General features: G+C 48.5%; 1 protein-coding gene across 1 annotated transcript in view; it reads right to left on the reverse strand.

Moving 5' to 3' along the window:
* Positions 1–18,583, reverse strand: part of CACNA2D4 (calcium voltage-gated channel auxiliary subunit alpha2delta 4) — a 114,752-nt gene that overhangs the window by 12,360 nt on the left and 83,809 nt on the right. The window contains exons 27-29 of the mRNA XM_004381277.2: positions 8,235–8,296; positions 7,362–7,406; positions 7,068–7,130 (exon numbers count right to left, since the gene is read on the reverse strand). Of these exons, the coding sequence (XP_004381334.1) occupies positions 7,068–7,130; positions 7,362–7,406; positions 8,235–8,296 (170 nt within the window). The remainder of the gene's footprint in view (positions 1–7,067; positions 7,131–7,361; positions 7,407–8,234; positions 8,297–18,583) is intronic.

The raw sequence follows: 18,583 nt of genomic DNA on the forward strand, positions 1-18,583 counted from the left end.
CCCACCCCCTACCCCCCTTCTTGCCTGGAAAGTTGACAAGAAGGCAGGAGCTTCTATAGCCATGTTGTGATCTTAAGGATGAGGATACCTGGTGACTTGAGGAAGCCATACCAGGCCTGGACAGTCTTCATCCAATCTTCTTCTGGGTGAGAGAATAAATCCTTAATTTGTTCAAGCCACTCAAGTGAGGACTCTATTCTTGGAAGCAGAACACAATTCCTAACTGATAAAGTTTTATTTGTACTTGCTCAGAGTGAATCAGTGCCCTAAAGTAAGTAAACAGTAGTCCATTGACTACCTCAGCTCTGGGGCTGCATCAAAAGGTTGCAAATCTGGGGGGTCTCCTGAGTGTCAGGTCTCTAATGAGTTGGGGAGGAAGGCTGGGAGTAAGGAGAGGTCCTGTGAGGTACCACCCTGGAGCCTGAGCAGGATGCAGATGGGGCAGGTGGCAGCAGAGAATGCAGAATGTATTAACATTCCTGCTGGCTGGCAGTAGGCACTGGGCATGGCTAATTTGTATGGCTGTGTAAAGCTGCTGCTGCTAACATCTCCTCTCCCTCAAGAGAAGGAGGACCAGACAGTGGGTGGGGATGCTCTTGACTCTGGTGCAGAATGGAGCAAATGTCACATGGTCACCTTACCTGGGGACAGCCCTAGTTTCTCCTTCTCTAAAAATGGGATAACCCATCCTCTTAAGAGTTGTGAGGACAAAATGATTACCAAATGTGAAATCACAGTGCGTGTCTCCTGTTGTTGTTAGGTGCCATCGAGTTGATTTTCAACTCAGAGTGAACCCAGGTGACAGAGTAGAGCTGCCCCATCAAGTTTTCTAGGCTGTAATCTTTATAGGAGCAGATCTATAGGTCTTTCTGCCAAAGAGTGCCTGGGTAGGTTCGAACCACCAGCCTTTGGGTTAGCAGCCGAGTGCTTAACCATTGCACCACCAGGGCTCCTTGTGTGGCCCCTAGTAGAAATCAGTTTCCTTCCATTTCTTCTTTTGTTTGTACAGCCTCACCTCGCTCCCCTGAGCTGTGAATCTCTCGACAAATGCCTTTGGCCATGCAATGGTACCTGGGAAGGAGTGTGGAGTTGTGCTACCTGAAGAACCTGCCCCTGCCAGCCCCACACAGGCAGAGGATGGAGGCCCAGTCTTGGATTCAGGTGACTGCCTGAATTTCACTCAACGGGTCAGTGCCCTTTGGGAGGCCCTAGCTGCCTAACTGAGGCTGCCCCGGCCCCAGGATGGCAAAGGCTCTGCCAAGGCCCGGGGGGAGCCCTGGGAAGATGTCAGCAGAGGCTGTGAGAAGTGGGGGGCGTGGAGGGGTGGGAAGTTGGGGAGCATGTGCCAGGCAGAGAGGCAGAGGTTTCTCCCCACACAGGCCCCAGGAGTGACTTGAAGACAGCTGATACGGAGAGTGGGAGGGAAGACATGAGTTTGGGCTGGGCAGGAAAGCGGGAGGCAGGGGCGGAGGAAAGGGGAGCGGAGAAAAACAGGAGCTGGGCCACAAGACAGGCACGCCAACGTCCTGTGAAGGCAGAAAGGGTTGCCCTGGTTTGGGGCCTTGTGTTCCCTGAGATCCAAGTTCCTCAGAGAACAGTGCTGGGATGGAGCGTCTGCTTTCCTGGGCTTTGCTGCCCCTTTGAGGGCCATTTTGAAGCTTCTGCATGTGGATTCTGCCCCCAGCAAATGCCAGGACTCAGAGTGTGACAGATTCACTGTAAACGTGACACAGGCCCACAGAGCTGTTATTGCTCTCCTGGCCCCAGCTGTTGGTTTCCCTTTCTAGGCCCCAGATAGAGGGCTATAATCCTGTCGTTTGTGGTTCTTTATTATAAGAATGAACTGTGGGCTGAAGAGAGGCCCAGAGGGGCCAAATGTTTAATCAGCAGGCCTGGGACACCACCCGCACCAAGCAGCCACTCCCTGAGCAGGCTGCAGATGAGTCCCCTGGGGTTCTCGGCTCTCAATGTTTGCAGGCGCAGGAGAGCCTAGGGGAGGAAGTGCTTGGAAGAACTTGGTCAGGGAAGACTATTTGCTTGTGGAGCAGCAGCAGGCTTCTCTCCCCAGGCCCCCAGCCACCTGAAGAAGTGCAGAGGTTCAGAGAGGTTAAGGAACTTGCTGAAGTCACCACTGAGTAAGGAGTCTAACCCAGGCCCGCTGACCCTGGAGTACACCCCCCTATTATAACCTGATGTAGCTCAGGTAATGGGGTCAGAATTGTCCAGGTGGAAGAGAGAGGAACTGAGCCCTGAAAAGATACTGCTGGTCCCAGAGTCTTGATGCTACTCTTGGAGCTGAACCCAGGAGTCAGGGTTCCTGGGCCTTGGCTTTCAGGGTTATTGAGGCATTAAAGGAGCCCTGGTGGTACAGTGGTTAAGAGCTTGCTGCTAACCAAAAGTTTGGCTGTTCGAATCCACCAGCTGCTCGTTGGAAACCCTATGGGGCAGTTCTACCCTGTCCTAAAGGGTCGCTGTGAGTCAGAATCGACTCAGTGGCAATGAGTTTTGGTTTTGAGGCTTCAAAAAAACAAAAAACAAAACCGTTGCCATTGGGTTGATTCTGACTCATAGCAACCCTATAGGACTGAGTAGAACTGCCCCATAGGGTTTCCAAGGCTGTGAATATTCATGGAAGCAGACTGCCATATCTTTCTCCTGTGTAGTGGCTGGTGGGTTCAAGCCGACAACCTTGGGGTTAGCAGCTGAGCGCTTTAACCACTGTGCCACCAGTGCCCCCCTTGAGGCATTATTAGTCTTAACTCCATAAGACTCAGCCTATAGTTGTTTTTAGCATCCACTATCAAGTGCAGCAGAACAAGTGAACTCTGATATGAGCAGTAATGAGTGACCCACGGAGGGGCTCAGGGAACGGAGATGGCTACCCAGGAGACTGGGACTTGCCGCCGGCCACACCCTCCAGAGAAGGCCAGTCTCCCTGGGCTCACCAACTCCACCCTACAAATTCTCAAGTCCCATCAAAACCAATGTTCTCCCAGCTTGGTTTTCCTCCCCACAGTCTTTTCTAGAACCTGTCTCCCCTTCACCATTACCCCTCTGTACTAGTATTTCTAGGTGCAAAGCCTGGCATTTCTGTAGCTGTGAATCCTTGGGTTAACAACCAAACCTTGCTGAGCCTTGGTTTCTTCCAGTGTAAAATGAGATGAATACCCCACCATAAATGACTAGGGGAAGGCTGGCCTCTTCTGGGTCCTCCCAGTGGTGGCGAGGGGAGGGAGAAGCAGTGAGCTGTGTTAGGGAGGCCAGGGGAATGCCAAGCTCAGTGGGTGCTCAGGACTCTGGCAGGAGTCTCTAGAAGGTGCCAAGCCTATTATGAAGATTAAATTTTATTTTATTTATACCCTGCTTCATTTCACAAAGGAGCCCTGGTGGCACAGTGGTTAAGCACTCAGCTGCTGACCAAAAGATCAGCGGTTCAAACCTACCAGCTGCTCCACAGGAGAAAAATGTGGCAGTCTGCCCCTGTAAAGATTTACAACCTCGGAAACCCTATGGGGCAGTTCTACTGTGTCCTATAGGGTCGCTATGGGTCAGAATTGACTCAACGCTATTAGGTTTGGGTTTTTTTGGTTTTCATTTCACAAAGAATTTGGGCTGGCTTATGTTATGGATTGAATTGTGTCCCCCCAAAATGTGTGTCAACTTGGCTGGGCCATGATTCCCAGTATTGTGTGATTGTCCATCATTTTGTCATCTGATGTGATTTTCCTATCTGTTGTAAATCCTGCCTCTACGATGTTAATGAGGCAGGATTAGAGGCAGTTACATTAATGAGGCAGGACTCAATCTACAAGATTAGGTTGTATCTTGAGTTAATCTCTTTTGAGATATAAAAGAGAGAAGCGAGCAGAGAGACTGGGGGACCTCCTACCACCAAGAGTGTAGTGCCAGGAGCAGGGCATGTCCTTTGGATTTGGGGTCCCAGCACTGAGAAGCTCCTAGACCAGGGGAAGATTGATGACAAAGACCTTCCCCCAGAAATGACAGAGAGAGAAAGCCTTCCCCTGGAGCTGTCACCCTGAATTCGGACTTCTAGCCTGCGAGAGAATAAATTTCTCTTTGTTAAAGCCATCTACTTGTGGTATTTCTGTTATAGCAGCCCTAGATAACTAAGACAGCTTATAAAACAACATACAACATAAAAAGATAATAAATTGTCGAGGAAATAGGGAAAAATAAGGTAAGTAAACAAATACTTTGTAAAATATAAATCTATATAGTTCATATATATGTATATATATATGTATGTGTATATATATATATGTGGAGTCGCTAGGTGATGCAAATGGTTAACATGACATGGCTGAAGGGTTGGAGGTTTGAGTCCACCCAGAGGCACCTCGAAAGAAAGTCCTGGCAATCTACTTCTGAAAAATCAGCCATTGAAAACCCTATGGAGCACAGTTTTACTCTGACACATGGGATCATCATGAATCAGAATCAACTCTATAGTAACTGTTTTTTGACCATATATTATCCAAGGTTGTTCTTAGTGATATGTTTTGGGAAGACATGCAAGCAAATGTGGTCTGGGTAGAATAGGACCAAAGTTGCCCAGTGGGTTATGCAAAGGGCCCCTTGCCTTGGAAGGGTCGGGGCTCCTTCATTGAGATGCACCTGCTCTTACCAGCTTCTCTTGAAGTGATCCCTGTTCTGCAGTAGGTTTCCCTCCTGGGCCCAGCTCCCTACAGGTTGTCCTGTCTGCCTCCAGAGTCCTCACTGGCAAACTATGGCCTGTGGGCCAAATCTGGCTCACCATCGATATTTCTAGGCCCTCAAGCTAAGAATGGTTTTTACATTTTCAAATGATTGAAAATCGAATCAAAAGAAGAATAATATTTTGTGACATGTGAAAATGATATGCAATTCAGATTTCAGTGCCCATAAATAAAGTTTTATGGGAACAAATCCACACTCATTCATTTCCATATTGATTTTGGTTGCTTTCGCGCTACAGTGGCAGAGCTGAGTAATTGCGGCAGAGACCATCTGGCCCACAAAGCCTAAAAAATGTACTAGCTGGCCAACTCCTGGTCGATGTCCAGGCTTCCATACTGTCTCTGAAACTCCTTAGGCCATCAGGACCCATCCCCTACCCCTTGAAAGCCAACACCACAGGCACTTGGAGACACGGCCAGGCTCAGTTACCCAGGGCGTCAAGAGTCGGAGCATGAAAGATTGAGAGCATCAGATAGTTCCAAAGCCACATTCCCACCACTGGTTTCAACTTCTATCACCACCTGTTTTCCTCCCTGAGCGACTGGTAAGTTCTAAAGTGAACTAGTGCTCTTGTCCATTTTAGAAATACTAAAATGGAAGAGTGAAATAGCCAAAAGGGGGTATCAAAGAGAAAAGGAGGAAAAGCAGAGGCACCCAGGTGATCATAATGAGTGATTAGCAGTTGTTATTGAGTCAGCCCCTGACTCATGGGGACCCGGTGCACAAAAAGATCAGACCATTCTGATTCATAGGCTGATTTTTGGAAGTAGACTGTCAGGCCTTCCTAGTCTGTCTTACTCTGGCAGTTCTGTTGAAACCTGTTCAGCATCATAGCAACATGCAAGTCTCTGCTGACACATGAGTGGTGGCCGTGCATGAGGTGCATTGGCTGGGAACAGAACCCGGGTCTTTCTGTTAGAAGGTGAAAAATTCTACCATTGAACCACCACTGCCCCAATTAACAGAGTCCTGCAAAAGACATCTGACCACCAACCTCTGGCCCCAGCTCCTACCAAAAGGAAAATAAATGAAAATATCTTTCTCTTCACTACTCTTGCTACCTGTGACCTTAGAAATCATGTAGTCCAGCCCTTCCTTTTAAAGAGGAAGAAACCGAGGCACAGATAATGGAAATTGCTCGTCCAAATCACATCGCTAATAAGTGGCAGAGCTCACGTTGAACCAAATACTAGCTCCATTCCTCGGAAGCTCAGGCTGGAGGGTTTGCAACACTTCAGGCTTGTCTCAAGGAAGTCATTCAGGGGAATATATTCAGGTTTGGTTCAGGTCTGAACAGGCTCCTTTTTTAATGTGATTTCTGGTTAAATAAGTAATTAACGTCAGGGGCCAGTTTGGGGCTCAGCAAATACAAAATACTGTTGTACTTTCTCTTGTGCATTTCTGAGCATATGCCGGGTCCAGCAGGACATCATATGCCTGCAGGGAGATCAGGATGTGCAAGCCAGGCTATTGGAGGAGAAATGGTGGTCTCCATTCATTTATTTCCCCTCTAGCATACTGAAGGTCAGGTTTGGTGGGCTAGAATCAAATTCTGCATAAGGGAGGTCATGGCAGGAGGAGAAGGAGCCCTGGTGGCGCAGTGATTAAGCACTCGGCTGGCGACCGAGAGGTCTGTGGTTCGAACCCACCAGCGGCTCAATGGGAGAAAAGACCTGGTGATCTGCTCCTGTAAAAAATGACAGCCTAGAAAACACTATGGAGCAGTTCTACTCTGTTATACAGGATCACTATGAGTTGGAGTCGACTCAACAGCATGCTACAATAACAACGGGCAGGAAGGGGACAGGAAGTGGGGCAGGCTCAGCCTGCTGGGCCCCATGAGGGTAGAAAGGAGAGGGTCCTGGGACACAGGAGAGTGAGGCCACGGACAGTGTAGGGGAGGGGAGGGGGCTTGGAAGTCTGGGAGAAGGTCTACCAAAGGCCACCCCAGTCGGGGCACAGACACGGCCCAGAAACCCTGGGTGCAGGGTGGTCAGGCAGGGGGCGCTGAGGTGCCTCACTGCACCTCCGCTCATTCTGTGTGGTGTGGACGTTGTCTCTGCTAACCTCAGAGACAGCAGACTAGTTATAGACAAAAACAAAGAAGTCATATTTTCTCTGGCATCTGAGTTGCAGAGCACTTGGAACCTTGTGTTCTTGCTGTGCTGACTTTGGCTCTGAGAGTCCATTTTCATCAGACCTTTCATTCTTCTTATTGGCTCTGAGCCAGGCTTACCTTCTCAGCCCTTTCTTTGACTGAAGTGGCTGTTGAACATCTTGCTTCCTCCTCCGGCCCCTTTCTCCCTAATTCTACTTCCTCAATAACTTACCTCTTGGGACCGCTCTGAGATCAGGATGAACCCATTGTTGTCTACAACAAAGCAGTCCAGGTCCTAGGGAAGAAACACAGAAGGGAGGTCACGGCAGGGGCCTAGCCACTGACGGCTACTTCCTCCTGGCTATCCTGACAGTTTTGGAAGGCAGGCCTGGAGGTCAAATGAAAGATACCCTCTTTGAGCCCCACAGTGCTGGGAGGAGGGGTGCTTGGGAAGGAGGGAAGCTAGACCGTTGGGTAGAGGGGTCCACGGTTCCAATGTCACCCTTCACACAGGGGAAGAACTTACACTGTCCTGGCAGCTCACTGGGCACGGCTCATCCACACCACCGCACTGGAAGGAAGAGGAGAAATTGTAATGGTGTATGCCCGTGTGTATGTGTGTGTGTGCCTGTGTGCATCTGTGCGTGTATGGTATATCTGTGGTGTGTATGCATGTGCAGGGAGTGGTCAATGTGTCTGTATGGAATATATGTGTGGTGTGTATGTGGTGTGCGTATGGTATATATGTGGGAGTGTGTATGCCTGTGTGTATATGTGTGCATCTGTGCGTGTATGGTATATATGTGGTATGTATGCACATGCAGGGAGTGGTTGATGTATGTGTATGGAATATATGTGTGATGTGTCTGTGTGTATGTGGTGCGTGTATGGTATATGTGTGGGGGTGTGTATGCCCATGTATATATGTGTGTGTATCTGTGTGTATGATATATATGTGGTGTGCATGCACATGCCGGGAGTGGTTGATATGTGTGTATGGATTATATGTGTGGTATGTCTGTGTATGTGGTGCATGTATGGTATACGTGTGGGGGTGTATATGCCCACGTGTATGTGTGTGTGCATCTGTGCATGTATGGTGTATATGTGGTGTGCATGCATTTGCCAAGACAATGGAGTGAGGGAGGTAGGGGCAGAAACTGAGGTCTGACCCAGGAGGCGTGGGGGAACCAATAGAGGCAGAGAAGGCAAGGATCCAGAAGAACGCCTACTGGTGGCTGTTGAGAGGACTGACAGAGGGCTCAGGAGAGCAGGGTGAAAGGCAGTGGGGCAGCCTGGGGGAGTGCTCCCAGGTGGGACTGAAGGACCAGTCCCTCCTGGCTGCAGAGATGATGGTGAGTCCTCTAGCCCCGACCTGGCCCTGGCACAGCACACCTACCTGTTGTGTCGCTGCCCAGAATTTGCGTTGGAGGAATTCCAGCTTTATCTGGATGCCCACCGCTACCAGGAAACAGGAGGAGGGAGGGCAAGACCATGTGTGTGTGTTTTGGGGAGGGGGGGCGGTGGGAGGGAAGAGAGAGTGAGAGAAAAAAAACAGATTCACGTTAAAGAAAGGAGGTGCATCAGCAGGAACTGAGGGGAGAGATAGCACCCGGGCAGAGAGCGGATGGGGAGAGTGAGTCAGATGGCAGAGTGAGAATCTGAGGTTCCTGGGGAAAGGAGGGGAGGAGGAGAAAGACTGGTGGTTTCTGCCTCCCCCAGCTGAAGAATGATGACAGAAAATGCCCTGAGAGAAAGATGTGGCTCAGATTCTAGAGAACTAAGGACAGTATTTATGCTCTGATCTCTGGGCACTCAAGGCAAATGGATTGGGCAGCCTATCTCCCTTCTTCCCACAGATGGAAAAATAGAGGCCCAGAGAGATGGGGCCATTTGTTCAAGGTCACATGACAAAACGTGGCAAACTAAGACTGGAAGGCAGGACCATTGCGAGTTGGGCTATTCATGGGACTGCCTAGACTTCCAGTCTGGCGCAACAACCTCTTTTATACTTATTTCCTGCTCAGGATCTCCCCTACTTTGTAAGAAGGCTCTATTCTTGCTGAAAGTCAAGATCAGATTTACCCAGGTTTGCAGGCAGATTCTAGGAAACTATAGTCACTTCCAGCCTGCAAAAATGACTCTTTTACTGACTCCACTGACAAGGGCCATTCATGCCTGTTTGCTTCCCAAATAGACTTGGAGAACCCAAGCTGTGGTCACACACTAGGAAAAATCTGGGACAAAGAATAGAAAGAAAAGGCAGGTTATACTGAAAAGAAAAAGAAACAAAAATCTAGGCCAACTTCCTACTGTCTGGTATAATAATATGGAAAACGTGTTGGGTGCTTATGATGTGCCAAGCCCCTTGACATCCAAGAGCTGCTTTGATCCCCTCAACAAATAGGTGCTATTATTATTCGGACTTTACAGCTGAGGAAATGGAGGCTTACAGAGGTTACAGGGCTTAACCAAGCCACCCAGCTATTAAATAACAGAACCAGGACTCTAACCGGGGCCTGTCTGTCTTTAAGACCTGTCTTAGCTAGTGCTGCTGTAACACAAATACTATAAGTGGGTGGGTTGAAAGAACAGAAATTTATTTTCTCACAGTTCTGGGGGCTAAAAGTCCAGATGAGGGTCTCAGTCCTGTCAATTCCTTCCTTGCCTGTGGCCCCAGCCTTCCCTGGTCCTTGACAACCCTCACATGGCATCTATCATCCCCAGTATGTGCTTGCATCTGTGTCTAATCTGCTGTTTTTATAATTTAGAAGAGATTAGATTTAGGACACACCCTATGCTGGTATGACCTTATTAACATAACAAAGAAACCCCTGTTTCCAAACAGGATTATATCCATAGATATGTTGTTGTTGTGTGCCCTCAACTCCATTCCAACTCATAGTGATCCTATGGGACAGTGTAGAACTGCCCCACAGGGTTTTCTAGGCTGTAATCTTTATGGGAGCAGATTGCCAAGTCTTTTCCCCGAAGAGCTGCTGGTGAGTTCGAACCACTGATCTTTTGGTTAGCAGCCAAGCGCTTGACCATTGTGCCATCAGGGCTCCTTATTTACAGGTATAGGGGTTAGGATTCTAACACACATTTTTTGGAGGACACAATTTAATCCATAACAAGGCCCATGCTCTTAACCTCTCTATTCTCTGGACCTGGATTCTAGTCCTGCCATGTAGGGTATGGGCAAGCCGCTGTCCCACTCTGGGCTTATGTTTCCTCATCTGTAAAATGGGAACGAGGGAGTTGAAGTGGCTGCTCTCAAAGCTCTCTGGTAACAATATCACCCACTGTCAGGTGTTGGGAATACAAAGATGAATAACAATAGACTCTGTTATTCAAAGGGTACAGTGTGGCAGGGGAGGCAGAAATTTATAGTGCAGTGAAATGAGAGCCAAGAGAGGCATGTACAAGTCTAAGGAGAGTCAGGAAAGGCTTCATAGAGGAGGTGACATTTTAGTGAATTCCAAGAGAAGCAGGGAGGCACCTGCCTTTTATGTCTCTCCCAAAGAAGAGAAGGGAGCATCTGAAGGCTGACAGCGACAGCTGATTCCTCCTGCTCTGGGAAGATGACCCCCTCCTGCACCCTCATTCCTGGAAGATGCAGTAGTCTGGAAACTTTCATGGAAAGAGAGTGCCGGCGAGGATACTGAGAGCTCTCAGGGTACCGTGATCCTGAGCAAACACAGGTGGGTGGGCATCTGGCCAGAGATGGGCTCAAACGGCCAGAACAGGGCCTGTGCCGAAATTTGAGAGATCCAGCGTTTTACTTCCACCACCCATCTGTCAGTTTGTCGTACTGTGGTGGCTCGCATGCTACTATGATGCTGGAAGCCATGTCAGTGTTTAAAATACCAGCAGGATCACCCATGGTGGACAGGTTTCAATGGAGCTTCCAGACTAAGGCTAGGAAGAAAGCTCTGGTGATTTATTTCCAAAGATTAGCCAATGAAAATCCTATGGATCACAAGAGAATGTCATCCAATATAGTGCTGGAAGATGAGCCCCCTAGGTTGGAAGGCACTCAAAATACACAGTGGTCATAACAATGGACTCAAGCATACCAATGATCATGAAGATGTTGCAGGGCCTGGCAAAGTTTTGTTCTGTTATATGTAAGGTTGCCATGAGTAGAGAGCTGATGCAATGGCAACTAGAACAAGCATTCTATTTAGAGCCATGTCTTCCTTACCCAAGAACTTAATTGGACCTTGTGCAAAGCTGTGTGGCAAAGAAAGACTGGTAGGTCCTCCCAACAATGACCAGTTAACCTGCTTCCTAGTCAGATAGGTAGGCCAAAGTCATCAAGATGCACCTGCTGAGCCCAGCTTCAGAGCTGGCTTTATGCTGCTGGCTCACATGGGCTGCAGTGGCTGGGGGGTGGCTTTCTTTGGCTGCATCCTTCCCAAGGTGCCATAGATAAGCTGCAGCTCTCCAGCTGGGATCTACCCATTGTCATCAAGTTGATTTTGACTCACAGAGACCCCAGGGGTTACAGAGTAGAACTGCTCCATAGGGTTTTCTTGGCTGTAATTTTTATGGAAGCATATCACCAGGCTTTTCTTCCATGGCACCCCTGGGTGGGTTCGAACCACCAAACTTTAGGTTAGTGGTTGAGCACAAACCATTAGCGCCACCTAAGAACCTCTTAGCTGGAGTCCAGATACATTAATCCTTCATTTATATGCCCAGGAGTGTTCTTTGGCTCTGTTTAGCCAACAAACTCTAACCAATAAAAAGCTAGCAGTTAATAATAGTAGCAAACACTTCTGTAGTGCTTCCTCTGCGCCAGGCACTGTTCTAACTGCATGATGGATACTATTCCATACAATTCTCACAGTGACTCTAAGAGATAGATACTACTATCTATCTATTTTAAAGGCGAGGTTTCCAAGACAGGGAAGTTAAGTAACATGCCCAGCGTGGCACAGCTGGTAATCAGAAGAGCTCAGATATGAACCAGGCAGCTTGGTTCCTAGGTCTGTGTTCCACATCTGTGAACACTATGCCATGTTCATGAGAAATTCTGAAGTCACCCCAATGGCCATTGGAGAGATTTCCCATCACAATCATTGTGACTTCCTTAATACACACCTGTCTTCTCTAATATGAACTGCAGTTCCAATATGGTGCAGAGAAACAATTGAAAACTTTTTTCTTTCCCCCAATCTGATGATCCTAGAGAAATTTGGTGCAAAAAAGATGAGACTAGGGAGAGGTCAAAGGGCCAGAGTTCTAGCCCTGGATTTGAATTTGTTTCTTCAGCTATTAAATGGGGGTCATAACTATACTTACCCTTGAAAGGCAGACCAAGTATAAGTTTGTCGAAGCTCAGAGGAGGTAACGTGTGAGAATATTATTCTAGGTTAGGGCTATAGTTCTCAAACTTTAGTGTGTAGCATAATTACCTGGAAAGTTCATTAAAACCCCACTCCCAGAGTTTCTTATTCATTAGGTCTAGGTGTGACCTCAGAATTTGCATTTCTAAAATGTTCCCAGGTGATGCTGATGCTGCTTGTCAAGGGACCATATTTTGAGAACTACTGTTCTAAAACATCATTGTCCAATTAAACTTTCTGAGATGATGGAAATGTTCTGTATCTGCATTGTCCCATATAGTAGCCACTACCCATATGTGGCTACTGAGCACTTGAAATGTGGCTAGTGCCAATGAGGACCTACATTTTAAAATTTTTATTTAATTCTGGTTAGTTTAAATTTAGATTTAAATAGCCACGTATGGCTGGTGGCCGCCATATTGGACAGTACAGTTCTGGAGTGAGTCTGAATTTACAGATGAAAAGACCAAGGACCTCAGAGGCCCCTCCCCTTCCTTGTGGTCACATGGCAATCTGTACGTGATACTATGGCCAGCCTTCTTGGCCCTGTGGTATGGGAACATTTGAGTTCTTTGGGGCCTTCTTTGCTGCTTCAAGGTCTAGATGACTGAAAAGAGTAGGTGGGAACAGCACAGGTAGACACACTGGTTCACGAAGACAATAGACAAAGACACAGCACACGATCAACAGGTGAGGTGTGTGCTTGGGGGACTAGCACATTTCTCTCTAAGGCTGTAGGTGGCCCCTTAATCTCTTTCTCTTCTTCTTTCCTCGTAAGACCATCCTTGATAGTTATTTTAGACAGATTTCTTTCACCTGTAGAAAAAAGCTGAATGAAAGATGAGGAACCTTCAAAAATTTTTCAGAGAAGAATCACACTAATGCTTAGAACGATCAAATCTTTGGGACTTAAGAAAGCTTATTTAATTCAGTCCTTGGTCTCAGTGGTCAAAGAGGTCTCAGAGCCTTTCTAGAATGTGACTGCCTTTCTACTCAGACTGCTCAGTGTCAAATCTCATAGAACCATGAGATTTCTCAGCTGGAAGAAATTCTATGATTCTAACATTGTGAGTCTTGAGAGGGTAGGAGGTAAATTCTCTAACGAAATTCAGATGTTTGAGGCTTCTTGGCTAGAAATGGGAAGAGGGGTCACAGAGTAGACTCTCCCCACTAGGTTTCATCTCGACAGCTGAACCATAAGCTCCTCCAAGGCAAGGTCTATGTCCTTTGCATCTATGTACCCTCTGCAGAATTTAGGACATTCCAACTGCCTCCTTGACATCTCCACTTGGGCCCCCAATAGGCATTTCAAACTTAATGTGTTGAAAACTGAACTCTGCCTTTTCCTCCCCTAACCTGACCTCCTTGAGTCTTTTCCATTTCAGGGCACATTATCTACCTAATTGCTATCATTTTTCCTCATACCACCCAAATTCTGGAGATCTTAGTTCCAAAACTTAATGATCTGTCCACTTCTCTGCACCTCTACTGCTACCATCCTACATCAAGCCACTAATCATCTTCCACTTGGATTAATTCAGCAGATTCCTAAGGGAGTATGTGGTCCGTTCTTGATTAAAACCCTCCAATGGCTTCCCATTGTCCTTAGAACAAAATCTAAACTCTTTTGTAATATGGCTGACAAGACCCTACATGAGCTGGCCCTGCCATTCTCTGTGATTTCAATCACCTTCTTGAATCACCTTCTCCCACAAATGTGCTAAGCTCAATCTCACCTCAAGGCATTTGCACCAGCTGTTCTCTCTTCCTGGAATGCTCTTCCCCTAGAACTGTACATGGCTGGCTCCTTCTCATCATCAGATCTCAGCCTAAACATTATCTCCTCGAGAGACCTTCCCTGACCTCCCCAGATAAAGCAGTCCTCCCCTCCACCAGTCATTCTGTACCTCATCACTCTTTATTTTCTTCAGCGCATTTAGCACAAGCAACATGATTTTGTTCATATATTTGATTACTCACTTATTAGTCTGTCTTGCCCCATCAGAATGGATGCTAGTAGCAGGCATGGAAGTTGAGTTCAGACAGTACCCGGCACACACGCGCACACACGCACACACACAAACCTGTTGCCATCAATTCTGACTCATGGTGACATAGTGGGACTCAATATCTATTTCTTGAGCTAAATACGCACACATGCATACATACTTGTGAATTCAGTTGAGTCAGCCACTTAACTGGGAAGCAAAATTCTAAAAGATCTCATAGTTCCTTACTCTCTTAGTTCCTAAGATTCAGGACCTTCTTGAACTCTTTCCTCCTATGCTCAGCCCCATCCTCTTACAGATACTAGATTGCAGATCCTGGAGATTTAGATGTGCTTTGATTTTCAAATCCACCAGCCAATCCTTGGAAACCCTACGAAGCAGTTCTACTCTGTCCTATGAGGTCACTCTGAGTTGGAATCGACTCGAAGGCAATGGGATTGATTACTTTGAGACTCAGTAGGAGGGAATCCATGGAGAAATGGAGAATTACGTGAGTGCTGAAAAATGGAATTGGTATAGAGTAGAGGAGGTAGTGAGGAGCATGGAAATAGCTTTAAAAATGCATCAATTTTGTGTTCTGCTATGCCTAGACTTGCACCCGTTGGCTTTAATAATTTCACATTTTTCTTTTCAACTCCTGTCTCACAGCCCAAATGTTGCTTTTCCACAACAGGCATGACAAGCGCCCAGCCTTCTCTCTAAGCCCTGCTGAAGGGAGATGTGCTTGGGGGAGGGGGGGGCCCATGATCCGTATTCTGCTCAGGTGGTTGGCTGCTGTAGAGGCCTCACTGGAGCCACCAACCGGAAGGAACACAAGGCTGGCAGCCCTCCCTCCCGTCACCTCCTGCAAGCCTGCTGTGTGCAGAAGATAATGTATTATGTTATTATGTTTGCAGACAGGCTAATAACTCTTGGTGAAGAGAAATCCAGGCAAAGGGGCTGAGGGAATGCAAGACACTGGGCCTTCCAGTGGCTTCCACCAATGGATTACTAAGAGGTCTCCCCCTCATGCCTGTGCATGGAGGGTCCTTGTTTTAGATGCTGACCTTAGTCCCCAGGGGACCGGCCATGACCTGATAAAAGAGAACAAATCTCAGGCCCCCTCCCTCCTGTCCCTCCTGCCTTCCCTCTCTCACCTGCCTCTCCACCAAGATCTCGTGCCTTCCTCCAAAACCACTTTCCTTTGAAATCTCCTTCGTCTTGCAGACAGCCTAACAAAGAGCCTCAATAAGGCCACAGGCGGAAGACGGCTTATCAAGATGAACCTCTTTGCTCTGTGTCCTGGCTGTCACCTCAGTGCAGCTTTGTCATCACAGATGGCAAAACAAAACAGCTGCTCTCATGCACACACAGAAATGATCTGTGTTGGGGACCAAATCCCGCTAGGAGTCAGAAACTCCATCTCTTACTCCTAACTCTCCTATCTGCCATTACCTTCCTCCTCTTTTCCTCTTACAGCCCAGCCTGGAGGCTGTGAGTTTAACTAGATTGAGACTGGGGTGTACAAAGGGGACACAGACTTTCTAATGCAAGCCGGGGACCGGGCAGGTGCTCAGTGAATACTTAGGTCATAGAGTGCCAGTGCAGGAAGGGAGAGCAGAGAGCTCCACCCGTCTCCTTGTTTTACAGGGCAGGAAACCGAGGCCCAGGGATGTTGAGTGTCCAATAACTAGTTATGAGAGAACAGTCTAGACTCTGGGTCTCCAGATGCCTAGTCTTGGGCTCTTTCATCTTTTCCATTCTTCACTCAGCTGACAAGAAGGCACTGGGGTGTGGGGGATGTAAGATCAGTGAGGTAGGTCCCTCTTTTTGAACAGCTCACCATATAGGAAAGGAGATTGAACCACACCATGGAAAGCTGCTACACAACATTTTCCTTGATAAGAACCACTGGCGATCAGAGGAGACAGGGATTCAGGGAAATTTCACAAAAGAGTTGAATTTTTAAGGAGGGGAAGCTGTCCATGGGTGAGGAGCACGTTTCAGGTGCCCAGAAGGACGTGTGTTTTCATGGAGATGGGGAAATGGGAGGGTGTTTAGGGAAAGGTAGGGGCCTTGTTTGCTTGAAGGGTAGGACCCATGTGTCACCTGTGCAGAGGATGAACCTACTTGGAAGGACCATATGAGAGGCAGGGAATTTCCAACAGGTAAAAGCTGTTCTTTCCTCCTCCGGAAGAAGTCTCTGGCACTACCACAGAAGAGAAACCAAGAGAGCCAGGGATGGGGTGTCACTAGCAAAGCAGGCAGAAAGGAGGGTGCAGGGGTGTCCTGAGTCAAGAGGGCTTCTCAAACCCATCCCCAGTCCTGGCTGTGACTTTCCCGAGGAAAGCAGGTGAAATGGAAGAAGACACTTGGACACCTATGACATATTGCCAACACGCCACCTGGCTGTTAGGCAGGCTTTAAGAGATGCACAGGGAGGGTCATTTAGGGGTTGGTGCTCAGAGCTGGAAGGTGGGCCTCCTGGCTTACTTGGACTTTGGATCAGATACTTCTGATCTCTTGGAACATTGGTTTCTCCAACTCACGATGTCTGGGTTTTTGAATGACTGTCTTTCCCTTTGGCATGTGTTATGGATTGAATTGTGTCCCCCCAAAATGTATGTCAACTTGGCTAGGCCATGATTTCCAGTATTGTGTGGTTGTCCACCATTTTGTGATCTGATGTGATTATCTTATGTATTGTAAATTCTAATCTCTGCCTGTGGTTAATGAGGCAAGATTAGGTTATGTTAAATAGGATTAGGGTGGGATGCAACACCCTTACTCAGGTTACAGCCCTGATTCAATGTAAGGGGAGTTTCCCTGGGATGTGGCCTGCATCACTTTTTGTCTTATAAGAGATAAAAGGAGAGAGAAGCCAGCAGACAGAAAAGGACCTCACACCACCAAGAAAGAAGAGCCTGGAGTGGAGCGTGTCCTTTGGACCCGGCACCCCTGCGCTGAGAAGCTCCTAGACGAAGGCAAGATTGGTAACAAGGACCTTCCCCCAGAACCAACAGAGAGAGAATGCATTCCCCTGAAGCTGGTGCCCTGAATTCAGACTTCCAGCCTCCTAAACTGTGAGAGAATAAACTTCTGTTTGTTAAAGCCATCCACTTGTGGTATTTCTGTTATAGCAGCTCTAGATAACTAAGACAACATGCCTACCCCGCCGTAGATAAGAGCAAGGAGCTTGGAGAAGCCAGGCCTGGTGCGGCCGGGCTGAATTTGCCCCTGGTTCCTCCAGGGCTCAGCTCGGGGCACTGAGAACACTGGCATCAAGCTCCTACTCTGGCATTTTGCTCCCCCAAATAGTCCTGGCCCAGGTGGTCAGACCCCGGGGCTCAGGGACCTCTGCATAGCTGTGTGACCAGCAGCTTTGTGTGGCTCAGGGTCACTTTGTGGAGGACCATCACGCCTATCAGCCCTGCTTTCCATTATCCTCTTCTGGAAAGAATTACCCTTTGAGGGAAGGGAAGGGCTCAGTTTCTCCTTCTCCCACTAAAGAATGGAGACGCACCCTGTGTGTCTCTGAAACAGGAGACTGCCCCAGCCTCCCAGGCAGCCTCGGTGGGGACAGTCAGCCAGCTGGCTCTGCGTCTGGGTCCTGCCCCTCTTTCCCCAAAGGGAAAGAGAGAGAGAGGAGAAAGGGACAGAAAAGGGGGCAGTGGGAGCCGGGGCGAAGGGGAGCCTGGAGGCACACGGGGAAGGACAATGGAGATACCTGGTAAAACAGCGTTTCTCCTCCTGGTTAACCCATAGGCGCTTTTTCCACTGAAACGTGAGCATTTCCAGGGCAGCGCGGTCCGCCCTGGCAGCGAGCCTCTAGTGTGCGCGCGCCTGTGTGCGCCTTCGCCTGCGTGTGCTGCTGTCGCTGTCATCACAGATGTACCCCCAGCTGTCACTCCACTGCTCCATCTCTTTGCTCGCGCGAACACGCGCGCTCTCTCTCCTCCCTCTCCCCCCTCTCCCCTTTCTCCTCTCTCTCTCTCTGTCCCTCCCTCTTTCCTTCTCAGTTTGTTATTGACCTGGCGTCCCGCCCCAGCCCGCCCCGCCGTCTGCGGCAGGCATTCGATCTCCGTGTTGTGTGCTGTGTGCCCGCCTCGGCTCCCGGTGAATTGGGGTGACTCGGGCATCGGCGCCCACTGCGCTCTGCCTGGCAGTGGTGTCTGGATTTCTCCAGGAATACCAGGAGGGGCTCATTGGAAGGTGTAGAGCTACCTGATTTGAGGAGCTCACAGTCAGGGTGAAGAAAGGTGAGTGCTGGAAGACTGGTGGAAAGGAATGGCAGGTTGGTGGGTGCGCAGGGTGGCTGGGGCATGGGGGCTGGGGACCATCTTTGCTGGATCTGTTTGCCCTGCACAGAGAGCTGCTGGGTGGTTGCTGTTGCCTTCTGCCTGGAG

Source organism: Trichechus manatus, unplaced genomic scaffold, assembly GCF_000243295.1.
Source record: "Trichechus manatus latirostris isolate Lorelei unplaced genomic scaffold, TriManLat1.0 scaffold00081, whole genome shotgun sequence".
Classification (NCBI taxonomy): domain Eukaryota; kingdom Metazoa; phylum Chordata; class Mammalia; order Sirenia; family Trichechidae; genus Trichechus; species Trichechus manatus.